The sequence below is a fragment of the Amaranthus tricolor genome, chromosome 13 (genome assembly GCF_026212465.1).
Source record: "Amaranthus tricolor cultivar Red isolate AtriRed21 chromosome 13, ASM2621246v1, whole genome shotgun sequence".
NCBI lineage: Eukaryota > Viridiplantae > Streptophyta > Magnoliopsida > Caryophyllales > Amaranthaceae > Amaranthus > Amaranthus tricolor.
Window position 1 is genome coordinate 10,793,402 of NC_080059.1, and position 21,909 is coordinate 10,815,310.

The 21,909-nt window shown below is 30.4% G+C and overlaps 2 protein-coding genes across 2 annotated transcripts in view; one reads left to right on the top strand and one right to left on the bottom strand.

Moving 5' to 3' along the window:
• Positions 1 to 6,879: 6,879 nt before the first annotated feature.
• Positions 6,880 to 9,707, top strand: LOC130797793 (leucine-rich repeat extensin-like protein 7). The gene has a single exon (XM_057660547.1). It carries the CDS (start codon positions 7,064 to 7,066, stop codon positions 9,278 to 9,280), a length of 2,217 nt encoding a protein of 738 aa, XP_057516530.1. The 5' UTR covers positions 6,880 to 7,063; the 3' UTR covers positions 9,281 to 9,707.
• A 7,088-nt stretch (positions 9,708 to 16,795) lies between these two features.
• Positions 16,796 to 21,909, bottom strand: part of LOC130797794 (probable plastid-lipid-associated protein 8, chloroplastic) — a 5,404-nt gene continuing 290 nt past the window's right edge. Inside the window, exons 1-4 of the mRNA XM_057660549.1 lie at positions 21,796 to 21,909; positions 18,945 to 19,068; positions 17,298 to 17,477; positions 16,796 to 17,116 (exon numbers count right to left, since the gene is read on the bottom strand). The exon at positions 21,796 to 21,909 is cut by the window's right edge and continues 290 nt beyond it. Coding sequence (XP_057516532.1) covers positions 16,929 to 17,116; positions 17,298 to 17,477; positions 18,945 to 19,068; positions 21,796 to 21,909 — 606 coding nt within the window. The 3' untranslated portion in view covers positions 16,796 to 16,928. The remainder of the gene's footprint in view (positions 17,117 to 17,297; positions 17,478 to 18,944; positions 19,069 to 21,795) is intronic.

Below are 21,909 nucleotides of genomic sequence, written 5' to 3' on the forward strand. Positions count from 1 at the left end.
TATATGTGTGTGTGTGTGCGCGCGCGCGCATATATATATATATATATATATATGTTCGAGTTCAAGTGCGAACTTGGCATAAGTTTGAGCCGTGTGAACCTATTATTTTCTGGTAAAAAATGTTACTATTTGTTTTTTGTGGAATTTTCATGGTCGAAAAGTAACACGTTTTGATGAAAAAGTAACACTTTTGGAAATTGTTACTTTTTGACAAAAATTAAAGCTATTTTGTGGATGAAGATGAAGGAAGAAGAAGACAAGGGCAAAAACAAAATTTCCCAAGATAATTAAAAATGAAACTTTTTTTGGTTTATATTGGTTATGGTACGGCAACTTGAATTCTAAAAGTACAATGCTATTTTGTGGAATTATTTTAAGCTTTAGTGCCACTGCCCTTTTGTAAAAATTTGTGTCTATCTTGTAGAATATCTCTTAAAGTTACTAACAAGACACTTTCTAAACCCAGCATCTTCGCCTATAAATTAATCTTCTAAACTATTCCATAAAAATTTTGTGTATTCGTGAACTTGATGAAAATCAAATATAGAAACTTTCATATCATTAAGAATGTGTCCCCCGATAAATAAAGTCATCATTTTTCTTTTGTTCCTTTTCCTTGTTTCTTTCAAAGTTTCATTTTCATTCTCTTTTGCTTTAAGAGTGCCACATTCAGAGAAGTCAAGAGGATGAGCGTCTTCTTCTGCCATCTACGAAATTCCACATCCATGAATTTGTCCAACTTGATAATGAGATCCTTATTACAAAATTTCACACTCAAAACTTTACAAATGGATCATTTAAAACACCATATCATATCATCATATAATCGTATTAAAGATAAAGTAAGAATTGCACATGTAATATGTTTGTAACTAATCTACATTTGTCATAATTGTATTCACTTCTAAAATCCACGATTAAATTTGAAAATATGACGAATACCAATTATTATGTTCAAATATCAAACAAAACATATAATTAATTATTTTTTATCAATCATAACTTAATATCTTTCTATAAGATCTCGACTGAATATTCAATATATCATAATTGTAGAGCAATTTAAATCACAATTGTAATAGGTCCTAAATAATTAATTATTTTTAAGTTTATAAAAATTCAAATAAATAGATATATCTCCTGAAAATAGCAGAAGGCACAACCCAAGTCTTAGGGGACTTCATGGGTCATACTCATGTATGTTCAACAAGTGCGCAATCATTGAAAATTTGAAATCTTTAAGTTAAAAAATCAAAAAAATAAACTAAATAATTCAACTTTTAGACTTATTCCAAAAGTAAGCATGAAATTTCCAAACCTGAGGTTTGGAGTTGTTCGCAGTTAGTAACTGCGAACAGGTCAAAAAAGACAAAAATAATTGTTCGCAATTACTAACTGCGAACAACTATTTGACCTGTTTTTGTGGAGCATGTTGTTCGCAGTTACTAACTGTGAACATGTCAAAACAGGTCAAATAGCTGTTAGCAGTTAGTAACTGCTAACAGCTATTTTTGTCTTTTTTGACCTGTTCGCAGTTACTAACTACGAACAACTCCAAATCTTAAATTTGAAAATTTCACGCTTACTTTTGAAATAAGTTTAAAAGTTGAATTATTTGGTTCATTTTGATTTTTTAACTTAAAAGATTTCAAATTTTCACAATCATTCCATCTAAGTTGTTTTCAACACTCTCATTTTGCAAGAATTTTAACACTACTTTTGTTTTCCGTTATTTTGTGAGCACCTAATATAAAACATGCATGCGATTGAAATTTTACTTTTTAGTACTTCTAATATTCTAATTCTTCAAACTTGAATGAATGATTGAGGACACGTAGATAAACAAATGTCTATCACTAGTTGATTTATTATTCATATATATATATATATATATATATATATATATATATATATATATATATATATATATTGTTTTTATTTATTAATTTCTAAAAGATAAAAATTATCTTAAATAATTTAAACTTTCACATTTTTTCCTACAATAATATTAACTTTTGATTAACCATCAATAATATCAAATTGTTTTATTCTCTAACATCCAAACATGTCACTCAATCTACTATTATAGGTATTTTATTCAAGGGAAAAGGAGCATGAATATTGCTTTGCATCTTAGGAGGCCAACGAGAAGAGGCTGAGGGTGGGGTAATGAGGAGGGGGCTGGGTGGGTCACGGTGGGGAAGAGTTGGGTGAGTGGTTGGATGGGTATATTATTTTTTATTTTATTTTCTTATTTTCCCAAATGACCTCTTTATAAGAGGTTAAAAGGTAACATTATTATATTTAGTGTAACACCTTTTAGGTTAAGATTATTCATAATTAATTAAAAATTAATATTATTATTGTTAAATTAGTAAAATATTGTATTATTTATGGTATTTTTTTATTTCTAAAATATACAACTTAATTATGATATCCATTATCTCTATTTTTAGTGATTGTGATTAACTTAAATCATATGAGATTAATTACTTCATTTATTTTTTTGTACTAAGTGATATTAGTTTTAAATAGTTCATATGAATTAATTAAATTAATATATATTAAATTTGAGTTTGTATTTTACAAGAAATTAATAATATTTTTTTACTTTCACTATCACAGGCAAATTATTTAATAAAATTGAATCTTATTTCAGTTAGACTAATAGAATTTTTCTCATATAATGTCTTGAATTCAATTCGCACTCATTATTTTCCTTCTTTCGATCGAACCACAATTAAAATTTTTTTTTTCTATGACAACCATTTTTATCAAGATTAGATACCTTGAGATTAAAATTAGGATAACTTGTTGACATTTTTTTAAAAAAAAAAAGCTAAAAGGAGTCATAATAGAATCTTAGTAGACGTGGCAGGATGTATTGAATGCCGGCTATTAAGACATGGCTTCCAGTTTGCCTCTGCCTGCTTTCTTCCCCTCTAAAATTTATGATCATCATGTGAACAAACACGGAAGAATAGTCTTTAGTCTTTTCTTTACAACTTTGAGAAACTAAAAAAAAAAACAAGCCTACTACTATTTTTCTTTGAAAGAGTTTTTTAAATTGATAGGTGGCTACTAGTTTAACTATAAATTAAAGTTTAAAATAATATACTCTTTTGTCCATATTAGCACAATAAAGTAAATTGTTTTTAAGAAAATATAAATATAAATATTTTGTAAAAATAAAGAGATAATGAATTGTTTAATGAAACTAAAAAAGAATTATATTGTATGAATGAGATTAAAAGAAATAATGGACCGTTATCCAAGAAATAAAACTGCTACTATAAAATAAGAGAAATTTATCCAAAATGAGAAATAATATTAAATGAAAAAAACACAAGTAATTTAAACAAAAGTAGTTGAGATCATAGAAGAGTCTTTACAAACAGCTAGTCTCTTTGAGAGACGTATCTCAAACCCAACCCATTAAAGATTAATGTCTACTTACCGTATTCTTAAAGCCTACTTACATTATCCTCAATGCTTATTTACCGTATTTTTAATGTATACTTTTAATATCTTAAGTGTCTACTTAGATCATTCTAAATGCTTATATTTTAAAAAAATATATAATGAACTGGCCCAATAAAAATGATCTCTTAAAAAGACCGTCTCTTACAAGAAACTATGTTTTACAAAAGACATGTGTAGCATGTCTTAGCACTAATGAAGGGTGATCATTTTGGAGCTTTATGCATTCCTTCCTAAATCATCTTTCTTATTATTACCTTGGAGTCTAGCGAAAATTTGAAATAAATAAGTAAAATTATCAAAAAGCATATATTAAGCTATTTTTTAATTTATTTTAAAATATAAGCGTCTAATTTCCAAACTTGAGGTATGGGTTTTATTCGCACTTACTAACTGCGAACAAAGGGTTTGATTCAAGAAAAAGTCAAATGAGCTGTTCGCACTTACTAACTGCGAACAGAGCTGTTGGCTTTTTTGACCATTTTTTTTGACCAATTTGCCTTTGTACGCAATTACTAACTGCGAACAGAACCGAACCTGAACTCCGGGCTGGAGGTGCTTACATTTAAAAATAAGTTGAAAAGTAGCTTAATATATGTTTTTTTTTTTAATTTTACTTATCTATTTCAAATTTTCGAGTCTAGCTCTCAAGTTTTTATTTTGAGAAACGAATTTTTTGCTTCAAAATTGATTAACAATGGAGGATAACAAGTTGATTTATTAGTGACTTGAGGTTGAGGTATTACAGAACGAAATAACTCACAAGTAACTTAAAATTCTATTTGGAAACAAGTAATTTATTTATTTTAAATTATAGATTTCAATTATGAAATCACAAAGAAATAATTTAAAATTATTGACAAGGTTTGAAAAGTCATTTTCGAAATCTCAACTCTACATACTTTTAAAATAATGGTGAAGTTGACTCAAATTTAATAATTAATTTCATGAAATTGTAAAACTTGAAGTTCGAGTTAATTTTAGATTTTCAAATGAAATCATAATTTCAAAATATAGCATAAAGGAAATCAATACTAATACCTATGTAAATGACCTCAAATTATAATTAATCGTTAAATTGTTAAAAAATCATAACTAATAATGAATCACTGACAAAATAGGAGTAATAAATAATAATCGAAGTTTGGACCATAATCCTTTATATAATCTCTTAAAAGTTTATTCTCTACTAACGATGAATTTAAAAATGATTATAAACGCTTTATTATGTTTTAGTAGACATACATAATGTTAGTATAAAACATAGTTTATTGGGCTTTTTTTCCTTATTTTAATATAAATAGAGGGTTAAGTCGTCAAATTAGCTAATGTTAGTATTTGGTAAATTAGTTGGTTAAAACAACTCATTATTATGAATAAGCTGTTTTTGAACAAGTTGTTCATAACAGTGGTTCAAAATCAGCTGGTCAAATCAGCCACTGTAATCAGCTATCAGATACCAGCTATTAGCTGTTTGTCAAACACATAATATAGGAGTGTTGAAAAGTTGGATTTGGCTTATTAATTGATCAAAAAATCAATTTTGACTTATTATTTGGGTAAATGACAAAAAAATATTTGATAATTGAAATTTCAACTCTATTTAAAAATTGATTTTAAAGCCAAAATGAAAAATTAGTTTGACTGACTTTGTCTTGTTTCTATCTCTAAAACGCAACAAACAATTAATATCTAGTTTTACCAAATATTTCTTTTAGTAGCTAACTTAGCCAACTAATTTAAAAGCTAAGAAAAATCATTAACAATTTTCTAATTAAATAAGCAAGCTAAAAAAGTCAAAAATCATTTACCAAATAACCATAGAGGGAGCAAGATTGACAAATTTTCTTAAAGGTTCTGTCAATTTCAAAAATTATGAAATTTTTGTAAGAACTTTGTATTTTGAAATGCTTAGCATATATACTACGAAATCTAATATTGAAACCTTAATTTTCTCATAAATCTATGCGATTAAACATGTTAAACATACTTATAACCTCCCAAAACAACTATTTACACTGACATAAGAATCCACAATGTGCTATTATACTTTGTGTTCTACCTCTAGGTGCTTATAAAATTGAATAATACTTAATCCTAATTCCTAACTAACACTTGTTTGTGTTCTTCAAAATCTAGGTTTCAAGACCTTGTATAATAAAACACCTAACTAACAAGGGCACGTTTTTCGGTGCAAGTTACTACTTAATCTGTGGTGGATCCTCTGCTCAAAGTGATCACAGCTAAGCCATAATATCCGTTATAATAAAAGTCTCCTATAAAATTGGTTAATGCTTGCTTGTTCTACTATACTTTTTATATTTGAGTTTTTATACAATTTAATGTGTTATTTCAATTATCTTTATATGAAATTATACACATTTAAAAATTATAAAAAAAAATTAATATTATGAAATTACGGAATCAGACAATTCAAAAAAAATCTCACTTAACTATATTTTTTCTTACATATTAGTTGCAATATATAAAATAAACTTGAATGAGAAATAGTGTCAATAAGAGTAATGTAGCGAGTATTTTAGGATGGAGGAAGCATTATTTTAGTGTATACTCTCTCTATTCTCTAATGTTCTTCCCATTTGGAGTATAGAGAGAAATTTGATTAATGTTTTTGACACATAGTTAGAAGATAACATATATCCATGTAAAATCTCGTTAGATTCATCTTAATGTATACTTTTTTATCATGTATTTTTTATAATTTTTTATTATGTGTATTTAGAGATACTGAAGTTTAAAATTTGTTTTGAAAACAATGTAAAAAGTAAACGAAAAAAACAAAAAAGAACAAAAGGGGTTGTATATAAGAAAGAATCTTATATTTTATTTATGTAATTTAATATTATTTTTCTTTGGAGAGATAAGCATTTAATTATACTTTACTAATTTATTATTTATTATTTTTTGGGAAGTTAAAATAATTATATAAAATATTAATTATTTTTCAATTCCTAGATAAGATTCTCTTAAAAAGTTAAAATTATTAATGATAAAAAAAATTTGTTAATTTTATGTACGTAAACCTTAAATTATTGCCTATTTTTTGTTTTGTTTTGCCGAACCAAGGCTAAAATACAAATTCAAAAATACAAAATCAAGAAAATCAAAAAGAAAAATTTTAAAAAATACTCAGCTTGCAGGCTGCATCCTCCCTATTAGTGTGGCCCCACACGGGAACTTCACATTCAATCAAAACACAGACATCCAATGTATATTGTCCCAATCACAGCTCACCACCCTTTTTCCCTCCTTTTTTTAATCTAAATTTCCTTTTCCCTTTGTAATTTAAATTTACTTTTAAATTATATTTTTAGAAATGAGTACAAATAATAAGTTTGTATAAATAGTCTTACCAGTACAAAATTAAATGTCTATGTACAGGCCAGCAGACCAATAAATATTGCTTTTATATTTACTAATTTAAAAAAACAAAACACAAAATAAAAAAAAAAAAAAAAGAAAAGGAAAACCTTACTACTTAGTTGCATTCCTGTATTAAGCCATTTCCTTCTACAAAACACAATATATCAACACAACTTCCTTTCTTTCTTGTAAACCAAAAATGGCTTCTTCTCCATTTCCTCCTCTTATTTTCTCTCTCTTAATCTTCATTTCACTCTCTCTAATACCCTTTTCTTTTGCTCAAGGTGACAAAGGGCTCCACAAAGGATGGTATAAACCCACCCAAGTATCCGACCCGCCCGAATATGATCTCGATTCATCCAATGAATCATACGGTCCCGAAGGTGTAACCGTTGATCCGACTTTCCAATTCGAGAATGATAAGCTTCGTAAAGCCTACATTGCTCTTCAAGCATGGAAAAACGCTATGCTATCAGACCCATCCAATTTTACCGCAAATTGGATGGGTCCTGATGTTTGTAGCTATAATGGGGTTTATTGTGCTAATTTACCCAACTCAAGTTACGACTATTATTCAACCCCGGTTCGGGTCGTTGCTAGTTTAGATCTTAACCATGCGGATATTGCCGGGTACTTACCCGACGAGCTCGGATTATTATCCGACCTCGCAGTATTCCACATTAACTCGAACCGGTTTTGTGGGACCGTGCCCAAAACTTTTTGCTCAATGAAACTATTGTACGAGCTTGATATAAGCAACAATAGGTTTGTGGGCAAATTCCCTTCGGCTCTTTTAACTCTGCCATCTTTAAAATATTTAGATATCCGATTCAACGATTTCGAGGGCCCGATCCCTCCGGCTATCTTCGACAAACCGCTGGATGCTCTTTTCCTAAACAACAACCGGTTTAAACACGGTATCCCATCCAACATGGGTAACTCCCCTGTTTCAGTTTTAGTAATGGCAAACAATGAGTTAGGAGGATGTATACCTACTAGTATTGGTAAAATGGGCTACACTTTATACGAACTTATTCTCCTAAACGATAATCTTACCGGGTGTTTACCCGAAGAGATTGGGAATTTGAAATATGTAACGGTTTTTGATGTGAGTTATAACAATTTAGCCGGGTCTTTACCGTCTACTATCAGTGAAATGACTAGTGTTGAGCAATTAGATGTGGCACATAACAGGTTTACAGGGGTTATTCCTGATGTTATTTGTAAACTTCCTAAGTTGGAAAACTTTACGTATTCTTACAACTATTTTACTGGAGAAGGCCCGTCTTGTGCTGCGTTAGGTGCGGGGAAAGTGTCGAATGGTTCGGAAAATTGTATAATGAATAAGGATGATCAGAGGTCTGCCGAAGAATGTGCGTCACCAGAGGCTCATCCGGTGGATTGTAGCTATTATGGGTGCGCTAAGAAATACTCTTACACACCATCCACTAGCTATTCACCTCCCAGTCCGGGTGGTTATAGTGGTGGTGCTTCTTCTGGGTCTTATTCTCCATCTCCTCCTTACAGTCCCTCGCCATCGTCCTACACTCCTCCACCTGCCGCCTACTCGACTTCGCCACCGTCGTACAGTCCCTCGCCATCGTCCTACACTCCACCATCTTACAGTCCTACAGTACCGTCATACACTCCACCATCATACAGTCCTTCACCGTCATACACGCCACCATCATACAGTCCTTCATACACTCCACCATCATACAGTCCTTCACCGTCATACACGCCACCATCTTACAGTCCCTCGCCATCGTCCTACACTCCACCATCACCTCCCGCCTACTCGACTTCACCACCATCATTCAGTCCTTCACCGTCATACACGCCACCATCTTATAGTCCCTCGCCGTCGTCCTACACTCCTCCATCACCTCCCGCCTACTCGACTTCACCACCATCTTACAGTCCCTCGCCATTGTCTTACACTCCACCAACAACTCCCGAATACTCAACTTCGCCGCCATCTTACAGTCCCTCGCCATCATCTTACACTCCACCATCGTACAGTCCTCCGTCGTACACTCCACCGTCTTACAGTCCTTCTCCGTCGTACACTCCACCGTCTTACAGTCCTTCTCCGTCGTACACTCCACCGTCTTACAGTCCTTCACCGTCCTACACTCCACCGTCATACAGTCCTTCTCCGTCGTACACTCCACCATTATACACTCCTTCTCCGGCATATTCTCCACCGTCTTACAGTCCTTCACCGTCGTACACTCCACCGTCATACAGTCCTGATTACAAATCACCATTAATGCCATCAACACCTCCTAAAAAAGATTGTCATCCAGGCCATGACTCAACACCACCGTCTCCGGTGTATGACAACACTCCAATTCCACCAGTTTACGGCGTTTCTTATGCTTCTCCACCTCCTCCTATCTACCCCGGTTACTAATTTTATACATTTATGAATTTGGTTTATCAAAATTCATTAATGTTTTAATTCGTTCATTGATTTCTTGGGGTTGGATCATTGTTACTATTATCCTAACAAATTCTTCCAAAAAAATCTAGGGGAAGTTCAAGAAAAAAAAGGAAAAATGTTTGACAGATTCATTATTGAATTATTGGTTGGCTTTACAAGATCTGGCATGCCAAATACACCGTTTGATGTTTTATTTTTTGGAAAGTTAAACTTTCAAGATTGTGTTTTTAGCAAATAATATAAATATATATACTTCATAATTATGTAGATTTGTTTAATTACTTCTGTGATTTTGTGTTATGTTTTTACAGAATATACTACGTATACAAGTTGATGAATTTGACAGCTATAACAATTTTGTATATTTCGATTTAATTTAATGCAATGCTTTTATTGAGTTTCTTCCTCTACTATTATTTACTTAAATAAAAATACTACCTCTCTTATATAATAAATGAAATATTAGAAATATTGCACAATTTATTTATTATTTTTAATTTATGATTAATAAAGTTGAAACACATTCGAGTGTGAATTTATTTCAGTCGGTTCAATGCAAAGATTATTTAATATTTCTTTTGATTTTTATTACATTCACATCTAATTTGGCATTGTTCATCATTCTACTGTATTTTACATATTGTGCTATTATATAAGAAAAAATATAGCAATGTGAGATTTTTTTTTATTCGTTTAGTCGCATATTTTCACATTATCAAATTTTTATAATTTTTAGTAGTGTGCAACTCTAAATGAAAAAAATTCAATAAACATATTGAACCACGTAAAATTTGTCTAGGTGCAAGTATTATATACATAATTAGATTTATTAAAATTATATTAGTGTATTAAACTATGTAAAAAATTAAATGTTACAAGTAATTTAAAATTTAAAATTTAAAATGGAGAAAATTTATATTATTTTTATTATTATTAAATTCAAAGACACATAATCAATATGAACGATCAAGATTGCTTTTATTGTAGGCTCGTGGTACAAGATTTATGCTGTCTCCTCATTATTGCGTTATTTCATGGAGTATGAGCACTTAAATGTCCTTCAAGTACGGAGCATGGGTTCTATTTTCTTCATATTTCTTCTCGTTTCTTTCAAAATAGCAACGTTCAAATCATGATTTTTTAAGTTATGTTACAATTGCCAATGTGAAGTTACCACTTACCACAACTGAATATATTGTATACAAAATTAAATACTTTATTTACGCCTTTTAGTTTGCGCTTAAAAATAAATATATGGTTAAGATGAGGAAAAATGATAAGTTTGTAAATAAAATTTATAAAAAGAGAGTAATACTATTGTCAAAAAAGAAAAATTTATGCAAAATGAGTGAGACAAACTAATATAAAAAATTGTGCAAATTAAAAGGGACTATGGAGGTATAAAGTAAAAACAAAATACTTCCTCCGTTCTTATTTAGTTGTAAGTTGTAACCATGTCTTTTGACACAAGTATTAAGAAATGTCATTGTCAAATGTATAATGTCTATAATACCCCATAATGTTAGTAGGTAACAAGTTAATAATGTACAAAGTGATTATAAAGTAGGGGTAAAGTAGAAATTTATTAAGTTACTTTTAGCCAAAAAAGATAATAGTGCAAGTATCGTGAAATATCCAAAAGAGGAAAGTGTTGCAAATAAAATTGGAACAGAAGAAGTATGAAGTACTATTATAAACTAACTAGAGATGTTTACTCGAGTCATTGAATCGATTATAAATCAAATATTTCAAGTTAGCTTAAAATCCAGTCTTATATTCACATCAATTTTATATATTTTTAAATTTATTTTAAAGTCAAATTAAGTTGAATCAATTTTAAAATTAGATAAATAATAGATTTTGGAGTCTAATCTTGAAATCCTCTATACTAACAAAAGATGGTTTGAATAATTTAGTATCACATGCTACTAGACATACTAATCGTTAAATATAACTGTTTTTGTCATATTACCAAAAGGGTCAATTATAATGTCCTCATAATATAGCCACAGCCACTATATTAATAATTGTTGCTAAAAATTGGATGGATTTTCTCAAAGATTCTATTTTAAGATTCTTTGAGAACCTCAATGGGTTTTTACTTTTTACTTTAAACTTTTTTTTTTTTTTTCACAAAGATGATATAAGTTGTAGTCAACTGAAACTATTAAACTATAATGAATCATCTGGTGTACGCACGAGGCCCGCTATTTCGTTCATCATGTCGGGCTTAGATCCGCTATCATATAATGATATAAGTTATATGAGTCTACAACTATTTAATTAAGTGTGGTGTAATTGTTTTTAATTGACCAAACTTAGTTAGCAACGATGTTGAACTGAATTTCAATTGAACTAAATTCTAACCATGTCGAGTCAAAATTAAACCTAATTCATAGTTAACCAAATGTTACACTCAAAATTAATTTTTAACCTAATTAAACTTTTCTAGCAAAAGTAAACATAATCAAATTACACCCGAACCTATTAATTTTCCTTTCGCCTTCAATAAAAATACTACCAATACATGTCTGAATCTACTATTTAACCAATGATAACTTAACCAACCTTAAACCACGAATGAACCAATTATTTTTAAATTAGGTATATAATTGAGCTGAACATGACTTATTGAACTGTGAACATAATCCGAACTGTTTTAAATCGCTCCAAATTAATTTGAAAACCCAAATAAACAATTATAGAAAGGAGCAACAAAAAGGAAGAGATAAAACAAGAAGCTGGGATGTTTAAAAACACCGTAGAGCAGATGACGATCTAGAGAAGGACCAGTGCAGTGACACGACTGTCAAAATCGATCAATATCAACTTGCACCAAACCATCTAATTTATAAATAACTTGTCTTGATGTTTACATGACTCACAATTATCTGAACTTAATATTAAACAAATTTACTATTAAATTGGTCTAATTTCACCCCACATGTTATGAAACCGACTTAAAATTAACTTGTATTACTTTTTGTATCTTTTTTCTCATGTTGTGACAACTTATTCTAGTTTTATTTCGATATGATGATAACTAATTTTCTATATTTACTTTAGCGTATCAAATGTTTTTCATGTGAAATAAAAACAATTTTTGAGATGATTTGATTCATGAAATTGATTCGACTTAGCACAACCTATCATGCATTTTACTCCAACCTAAAATGACCCAACTAAGTTCACTAAAATAAAAATAATTAAATTCGTATATTATTCTAATTGAACTTAACCAAAAGTTATAATCGATCTGAAGTCAACTCAAAGTCAAAAATTGACCTAAAGATGACTCAAATTAAAAATAATAAGACCTGTAGTCTAATCAAACTCGATTTAACTTGAAGTAATGTCGACTTGAATTTGAGTTGTGATAACCACATAAACCTTCAATTTAATTGAAACAATCGCAGAAATTAATCTCATTTTAATCACGAATTTAACGCCTAAAAGAATTCTACGATGATTAGAAACTTGTTAATTTGTAATGTGGTTATGAATCATAAGAAGTAACGTAAACTTTGGAGGTAAAACTTAAAGTTGAGCAATTACCCACAACAATTTGAAAGAATTATACTCCCTCCTATTCAGCCTAATTGTCCCATTTGTTAATTCCTTTATTTCACTAGTTTTGTTAAAACTTGTTCATATAAAATTCTTTTTACATGATATCTTTCTATAAACTAAGATTAATATAAAATGGATATTTCATCATAATAATTAAGAAAGATAATCTCCTAAAAAGGCCTAGAAATTTCGGCCAAAAGAAGAAAATTTGAAATAGTTTTCTTCAATCAACTTACAATCTCCTATTTGTGTTTTCTAGCCAAAAACTCTCAATTTGTAGAACTTGTTTAACAAGTGTTGCTCAACGCTAATCAATCTACAAATTAAAAAAAAATATATCAAAGGGTAAGTAAATCTAACAATCTTTAGCTAAAAATCAAAAGTCATCAAGTTATATAGAAAGATCCGAAATAATGGTATTTTTGAATTCTTTAAAAATGATTGTAGCAAAGGAGTTAGATCTTAGTTATTAAGAAGTTGTACCAAAGGTTGAGAAGTACTTTTGGAGCTAAGGATCGAGGTATGTCACATGGAGTGATTTTTAAAGGATTTAAGAACAAGTTGGGAAAGTTTGTGTATAAACTTGTTTTAAAAATAAAATTCCCAAAGAGAAGTTCTTGAATCTTGCAAAATGATATTAAAATGATAATTTTGAGTATGCAATGAATTATTACATGTATTATTATTGTGGGCGTCATGCATGTTGTTTTTATGAATTGTTGTATGTTTAAAGGTATGTTTAACGATACTTTGTGAAAGTAATTGTGATGAAAAAGATTATATGGACTTGAAAAATATTTGAAATGCATTTTACAAGTAACTTTCAATAGCTATATGTTAAGAAATTCTCTTCGATATTTTTCTTGAAATTTATTCGTTAAAATTATATTTTAATGGATCATAAGGTGTTAAATACTCTTATTATGAAAAATGATATTAAATAAATTCTTCATCATCAAAATAATTAATAAAATCATATTATAATATATCCAACAAGATTTGGCCAGAATATAATTAGTTTGGAATTTTCATGATTTTTGAGTAATCGTTTAATTGTTTATCGGTAAATTGTGAAATAGTAAAATATAAAATAATTACCAATAAGGACGTATGGATTTGAAATTTTTATCACATACTCATATGGACAATAACTAACTATGCTAAAAGTTTGGAAACGTTTCATGGACATTTAAAGACCTTAATAATTTTTCCTCGGTTATTAATAATCGGTAAGTTAGAAAACGGTAAAATATAAAATAAATACAAAAATGATGTCTTTTGGACATGAAAATTTTATGAGACACTTATATAAATAGAAATATATGTTAAAAAAATTAAATGGATTTTCGTGACCATATATGGACTTAAATAAATTCTATTTGTTTTATCGGTAAAATAACGACATTAATTACTAAAAATACCCCAAGTGATTTTTAATGGTTATTTAAAATTTATATCTCTTAAAATAGTTTCTGAAATATCATAGAATTTTTATATTATTTTATTCGGACTTTAATAATTTTAAACTGATTTTATTTTATTTATCGACAAAATGCCTATACAAAATAAAACAAATATCATACATGACTTTTATAAGCTTAAATGGGCTAATAAAAGTGTTATATTACTTCTACAACTTTTATATAATTTTAAAAAGCTAATTATTAATTATTTCCTAATTTATCAAATTAATAGAAATTGTTTATTTATTAAAAGGTGTAATATTGATAATTAAATTTGAGTAAAAATAGACCTATATCAAAAATTTATAATTGTATTAATAACCTACTGGCTCATAGTGTAAAATAAGTTTACTTTGGATGGTTTATAAATTTTACGGATTTAAGACATCATTAAATAACGGTAAATACCTAAATTGTCGAAAATAATCGTAAAATCGTTATAAATTGGCATAACCAATTATAATCTGATGGGAAAACCTTACATTCATTTAAAATAAGGTATTATAATTACTTGATTAATTTGGGCCTTGTTGGAGAATTAATATGTATTTTGTAAATCAATTATCGATTTCATTACCGGCAAAACTGCCACATATTTGAGAAAAATAGTATTTTATGAAATCTTCTGTGATAATGATTTTATAGACTTATGAACTATGTTCTATTGTTTTGAATGAATTTCAAAACTCTTTTAAGTCATATTTACTTTAAGAAGGATTGAAACGAAACTTTTTAATGGTTTTCTTGAAAAATCGTATTGAACTATAATCACTTTATATGATGCATTTTCATACATGCTAGTGATGCCTCAATATAATATAAAGGTTATGTTTGATGATATGATTATGCTAAGCATGTTTTACCCACGTGGGAAAGATTATGATTTGATTTTGCTATGTCGCAAATAAAGTATATTTTGCTATGTTGCAAATAGAAGATGTTTATCTTATGGAAAAAGTTAATATTTTTGAGTTTTCAAATGCTATTGAAATTACAAGATATATAGTATATACAAAAATGTTTTAGCCTAAATGGCGGGTACATATGCCATAGCAAATGTGTGTGCATGATTAAACGGCTCACCAATGCTGAGCGCGTGTTGTTCACAATACCATTTTGTTACATTTGCTGAACATGTCGCGGACGGTAGACCGACAACCAACTAAGTCACAGGATGACTCACAAAGTACCTATGCAAACTTATGATATGAGTTTGAAATTGATTTGGATCCATTAAGATCTTATGATTTATAATGAAAAATGAGAACTTGAAATTATTATGAAACCATTGAATTGAGTTTGAATGATGATATGATTAATCAAATGAAAAAGCATCTTTCAAAAAGAATTTTCTCAAACCAAAATGTTTTAACAACTTGTTTGACGACACTAGTTTGTTATACCCAACCTTTTGCTGATACTATGCTTTGTACGTTTTTCAATGATTTTGGTTTTTAGAGTGAAGCCCAGGGCAGCTCGACAGAGAATTAATATGTGAATGGGGGATGAACTTGAGTTGGAGTATGACTTCCTTTTGTTTAAATCTCTTTATTGTATTTGAGAGACTATTAGTTAGTTGTTTAGATTTCAATGATTTTAAAAAATGTAATTTGAACTTTGAACTTATTTCGATTTGATTGTAATTTTCCTTTATTTTGGACAGTTAAGACTTCCGTTATATTTCTTTGGTTTTGGTTCAAGTATTTTACTTGGACATTGGTTTAACCTTTAAGTAACCCCCTTAATTGTAATGACAAAAGTGAACTTCTGCTTGATTAATACTAAATTTCAGTTAGTCTTTACCTTTATATGAGGCGGTTACATCAATTAACTATAATCAAATTGACTCGTCTTAAATTATTAATGTGACATGACAAAACTCAAGTCTGACAAAACATAAAAACCGATCAAATAATCAAATTAATCGGTTTTTGAGCATGTCTTATAGTTACCGCTAAATACTAATGATCAATTACGTGAACACATGTTACCTCAAATATGATGAAGCTTCTCTACTCCTACCTTAACCTAAATTCCAAAGTAAATAATACGTCTTAGTCTAGACTTTTATGTAACCAACTTATTACAATTATATATATTACTTGCATGCACGTAGATTTATTGTTGATGACAATAACTTTCATGCAAGTTAAGACCAATATTATGTGATGGACTATGTCTTGATTAGGTTAACAAGTAACATGATCCCTATTGTCTCTTTAAGGAATATATTCTCTTATCCTTAGCATTTTGTGTTCTTTCTCTCCTTAATGGTTGGGGGGGTTCATGCAACATATGAAATGCGAGGGTTAAGTACTCCTTAACATTTCACATCTCATTCTTTAAAAAGCCATTTTTAGCTCATATATTACTCTCTCAGCTTGTAATACAGTTAGTTACAATAATAATCCGGAAAAAAAAATCAACAGCTTGTCGAGTTTTACTCCCCAAATTGACTTGAAAGAGTGTAATCTCATTAAATACCGATTTGGTAAAACTATTTCGCCAAATAGAAGCATAATATGCCCTTTTGGCTGTTGTATATAATTTGATGATTTGAGATAGATATATACAGTCATTGTTCATTAACGTCTTAGGAAAACAAACAATGATCCTCGAGAACCCTTCCCTAACCTGACCTTCTCGTCTATGTAGGTGATTTGTAGCTTGACTTCACTTTCTCCACCATACTGAAATTCTAATCCTCCGACCTTTAATTTAGGCGCCTCGAAGATAACTTGAATCCACTTTTCATCCAAAGGTATCAGCTTACCTGCACAGATTAGAACGTCGAGGTGAAGCTTTGGGCTTGTATCAAATTTTAAGATGGTGGTTTTAAATCTTGACGCCCTTCACTTACACACACCCCATTCTTCCAAATCCCTTCTATTCATTTCCCTCCATTTCTCTCTATCCAAACAGTGTTAAAGTTACTTTAGTTAATTGAGACTTACCTTTCAAAGATACCTCTCCGTCAAGGAATCCAAACGCTGAAAAGGAAACCCTGTTCCTCACAGTAGCAGGAGCTTCAACAACTTGAATCATTTCCTTTGTCTTGAACACAAGACGGCCTACGGCACTGCGGTAACCACCACCAGGTGAAGTTGGATTCGAACAGTATAACACATCCCACTCTGCAGTAAAAATATGTTATTCATTTTATTTGTCATACTAGAAGCATTTAGTTAGTTTAAATGCTCATTTCAACTTTAAACATATGGATACACTTCTAAAATTTGTAATTCACTGGATACAGTAGATGGAAAATTCCCACTTATCAACCAAGATTAAGGTTAGCAACTACCAAATATATGCGGAAATGATAACTGTCCCTTAATTGTTTTTCTCAACCAAATCAATTCCACGGCTCCATGCTGCACAGGATGAGGGTACATTATCCCTTTTAAGGGACACTTGGTATGATTCCAGTCTTTGGGAAAGGAATAAATACTCTTTTCCTCCCTTCCAAACACAAAAGTTTCAAATTTTGAAAAAAATATAAGGAAGTATCTACTTTTCTATTCCTCAAATTGTGTATTATGCAAATTGAAGTACAGGGCCGTCCCGTTCATTTTTGGGTCCCAAGAGCAAAAGATAAAAACGGGCCCCTAAAAACTTAAAACGTAACGCATAATATAATACACCTTTTGTTTTTTATTGTTAATATTTAAACTACTTTACAAAAAAACACTAAAAACTCAATACTTAGCAAAAAATGTAAGTTATATATAAATTTAATTCAAATTAATATCACTTATATACATAAAAATAAGTTTTTTGGGCCCTAAAAAACACGGGGCCCTGGGCGGTAGCCCACTTTGCCCTTTCCAATCGACGGCCCCGTTGAAGTATAAAGAATAGCTCATCCCTTCTCCTTCCTCCTTTTCTATGAAACGTGCTACCCAAACACACCCTGAATTTATTCATCTCAGTCTAACAACTAGTAACTATCGAGCAAAAATCTTGGAGTCGTCATGGATCATGCTAAAGCAAAAGACTTTAGCATAACAATACACTTTAAATTTTAAGTGAAATAAATGCCTATTTAAATGAAAAAATTTCAAATAATAACATATGATAAGAGATAACAAATGAGAATAAGATAAGCCGGCAATCAGAAACATCTGTTACAAGAGACCAAAAAGTACAGGGCCAAATGCTCTTGAGTTTCAACTAAGCAAATTATTAGAACCCAAACAAGGAAGTAGACATCAAACACAACTATGTCAGGGGTTATAAGATTTTTGTCAGCTTCTGCATATTGATAACACATGTTTGAGAATTGAGTGTTATTAGTGCTTAAATGCTTTCATGGTCTAAGGCAACACAACCTATAATTAGTACTCTTTGCTAGAATTTAAAAAGAGCTCATCATTTAACAACTTGTCATTAAATTGTCTGAAACATCAATAGGTGATATAACACAGTGTACACAGCTAGAATCATATCAAAATCTGTAAGATGAATCCTGTTTCCCCTGTGATCAATCTCAGGGATTGGATGCTCTGAGAGTCACAGGATAAATTTCAAATTAATGAACCCATAAGAACAGTGCTGGGTGTATCACCTGCAGAGACTCCTAAAATATAGATGGTATTTACCTCCAAATATTAAAGGACATTTCACTGGAGCATCTACACAATATTTTTGAAGTTCTTCTGCAGATTCGCCAACTGCCTTGTGTTCATCTCTAGTAAGCAGAACACCTCGATCGGAATCAGTGACCTACAGGGGAAGCCAATAAGAAAACTTTGCGACAAAACTATTCAATTTTACTACGATAAACAAATAAAAGGAGCTGAAAAAAACCACAGTTTATGGTTGGGAGAAAAAAAACTTGCAACAAATGTTGAATGCAGTGAGGATGTTTAGATATTAAGACTATGTTTCTCAAGACAGTTCCGTCTTTCACTCGTTTCTGCAGTGGGATTATCAGTCCGGCGGTCTATGAGTATGACAAAAGTACATAAGTACATATTACTTTACACTGATGAGTGATGCCATTAAGTAATTCCCACCTAAGCGTGATTTAAGATGTCTCACCTACGCAACCTTACATTTGTTAATGGTAAAATCGAGATTCTACTTGGAATTGTTAAGAGAGGTAAAATAGAATCGGCAACATCGGATCGTAGCATCATTCTACAAATAAACTTAAAATATGCTAACATATTTAGCGCCTAGTCTTAATTACTCATTTTAAAAGTTTAAACTTGTGAATTCAAGTTTGTTTGAGTTATTTTCTAAGAATTAAATGCAAAAATATACAATAATTGGTTGAATATCGATAAAAAACTTTATTGTTTTCAAATTATGATTATGGATTTTTGAAACACACGTGTATGTAAAAGAAATTAGCGAAAGATAGTACATATCAAAAATTAATAATAATTGAGTCTAAATTTGTTTGATTGGATCGTTAAATCGTAGAATCTTGGAATCGTGTTATGATTCTACCTCTCAAAATTATATTTCAATTAAAATCGTAAGATTCTAATAACACTATGATTCTACCTACGATCCGGATCGCTCGCTTGTTTTTATATCGTAAAATCGTAGATCTAAATCGCGATTTAATAACTATGGTTGTTTCCCATGAGATACATGCTAAGGGTAAGAAACTGAATACTCATAGTAAATTGCACTTTATGCAAATGGGATGTGACTGGCTATCACAAACAGCTATTTTCTGATCCCTTGGTACGTGTTCAACAAAAATTTCTAAGCTCCTTGGGGAAAGGATATGATAGGGATGATTATAAGTAGACCGGTGCGATGTTTCTTATAAAAGATGGCCAAACATCCAGTCAAAATGACTGAACATTAGACTCCACCAAATTTGGATGTATACTCATATGTCATTGATTGAAATCCATTTCATAATAGCCGTCAACATCAAATTAATCAAGTTGTTATTATTTATTAATGCTTATATGTTGATGACGACAGTTACAACAAAAAATCAATGAAAGCAAGGAACAAAGAGATGAAAGTAACAATGAAGTCCAATTTGGATGTTACATAGGCTTTCCTCATACAATGTGCTTAATATACATGGGTTTTGTAAAACAACACCTTTTAGCTTAATTTTGATGTAATAAGAATTATAATAAGCTCATCTTAGTTATTGTCTTTATGTTTGCTTAAGGGGAGTCATAGACAGCCATAAAGACCATCGTTGTTGGACAAGTGTCTAGGTTAACAGAGTTGTAAACACTTGAGAGTTAGGAGTTACTCTAATCATAATTCATAAGTTACTCCAGTGTGTTTATAGGCTTGCTTCATATTTATAGGCTTGCTTAGGTGTGCCTACATGAGTAGTGACCTGCCTAAACCCTAAGATTCCTTAGCTACGTAGCTCCTGTAATCGATGACTCTAACTTATGAGTTATGAATAGAGTAAGTCCCAACTCTAAATGAGAACCAATCAGGCATCTTTAGGACATAAAAACTTGATTCTTTGTGAATTGAAAAAACCGAGCCACCTATGTGTAGCTCGCTCAAGCCATTTCTTATAAAGTTGAATATGATGCTTGAGAAGTGTTTCAATGACTCTTGTTAAGTGTCTCTTCTTGAGTTGCTTAGAAATCCAATTGTTTTCCAGTTGTGTCCAGAAAAATAGTGGTTAATTTGCTTTCAATCTTAATTATATTTTTCTTGACTAATCTCTACAAAACATGATTCTCTCCAATTCCATTTTGTATCAAACCCCATTAACAATGATACGGCTAGCACCTAACCTTTCCAAACTTGAACAATTTGATGCTTTCACTTTAGATATCTCAAATCAATACACATCCAGCAAAGGCAACAGATATACTAGCAAGTGTGGTATGCAGTCAGAGAAAAGAAAAGGAAAAGTAACAAGCTTTGCTAAAGAACCAGCCAACCAAAAAGCCCAAACAGAAGCAAGCTTTATTGCAATTGCAAAAATAGAAATTTAAAAATCTACTCCCTTTATAATACGAATGGAGTATAATCACAAATGACAACAGACATACTTTAAAATACAAGTTTTAGAATGTTATACTTCCTCAAATAGTAGCATCACTGAAGCCAAAAACAAATATTTTACTTCTACAGTTTATACCTGGTTCATCAGCAATAATCTTCGATTCATATTAAGAAATGGCCCAAGCCCTAAAGTATAAAAACCGAATAGCATCAGATTATACTCCGCGCTAGTTTAGCTTTAACAGGATAATTCCAATTTCATGACTATTCCAAAACCACGAATTTCAATTTTCAAAATTGAATTGCATCAAAGAATTTCCAATTTTGGAAATAAAAAAAATGCTCAATTCAGATACTAAATAAAACTTGGTATAAAACTAGAATAGAGTTTATCCAAACAAAAACACATTGAATCGATACATAACAAAATAAAATCGGTTTCAGCATCAATAAATAAATCTGCTTAGAAAGCGAAAAACAAGAGAAATAAGTGGAAACCTTAGAAAGAATAGAGGTTACAAGATCATTGACAGGAGTTCGAATCTCGGGAGCAGACGATACAGAGGCAGAAACCAGGGTGAGTTTGTTTGGGACGCGAAAACGGCGACGAGG

Coding starts and splice junctions, on each gene's coding strand:
- LOC130797793 (XM_057660547.1), top strand. CDS start 7,064: ATGGCTTCTTCTCCATTTCCTCCTCTTATTTTCTCTCTCTTAATCTTC.